The sequence below is a fragment of the Eimeria mitis genome, genomic scaffold (assembly GCF_000499745.2).
Source record: "Eimeria mitis Houghton genomic scaffold, Emh_scaff1078, whole genome shotgun sequence".
NCBI classification, from domain to species: Eukaryota; Apicomplexa; class Conoidasida; order Eucoccidiorida; family Eimeriidae; genus Eimeria; species Eimeria mitis.
In genome coordinates, this window is record NW_013567465.1 from 2,180 (window position 1) to 2,791 (window position 612).

At 50.3% G+C, this 612-nt stretch overlaps 1 protein-coding gene across 1 annotated transcript in view; it reads right to left on the minus strand.

Annotated features, from left to right (window-relative positions):
- The window catches only part of EMH_0028950 (uncharacterized protein), a gene marked incomplete at both ends in the record, with an annotated part of 3,917 nt that overhangs the window by 2,173 nt on the left and 1,132 nt on the right, over positions 1-612 (minus strand). Inside the window, 2 exons of the mRNA XM_013494220.1 lie at positions 1-24; positions 231-581. Of these exons, the coding sequence (XP_013349674.1) occupies positions 1-24; positions 231-581 (375 nt within the window). The remainder of the gene's footprint in view (positions 25-230; positions 582-612) is intronic.

Genomic DNA, 612 nt, shown 5'->3' on the forward strand with positions numbered 1-612 from the left:
AGAGGCCCCAAAGAGCAGAGAAGGCTGCATGCAAAAGTGTTCAACAGCTGCTCAGCTTCCTGCATGCGTCTGTGTATACACTGCATATATTCAGGTGTACGTACACCTCAGGGCTCAAGCTTTCAGGTGCCGCTGCAGCAAACTGCATTTATATATTTAATTCATAAAAAGGGAAAGAAGAAGCAGCAAACAGACAAAAAAAAATAAACAAAACGAGACACTAGGCGTACCTTCAGGAACTGATTCTGCTGCTGCTGCTGCTGCTGCTGTTGCTGCTGCTGCTGAGGTTCCTTCTGTCGGGTTTGTTGCTGTTTCTGCAGCTTCTTGCTCTTCTTGCTGCTGCTGCTGCTGCTGTTTTTCTTCTTGATCCTGCTGCTGCTCTTCTTGCTGTTCCTGCTGCTGTTGCTGCTCTTCCTGCTGCTGCTGCTGCTGCTGTTCCTCTTCGTGCTTCTGCTGCTTCTGCTGCTTCTGCTGCTGCTCTTGGTATTCATGGAGGGCCCTACGCAAAGCTTGACCCTTCGTTTCTAAGACCCTCTCTTCCCCTGCTGCTGTTGCTGTTGCAGCGTTGGCTGCTGCTGCTTCTGCTGCAGCATTTGTTGTTGCTGCTGCTGC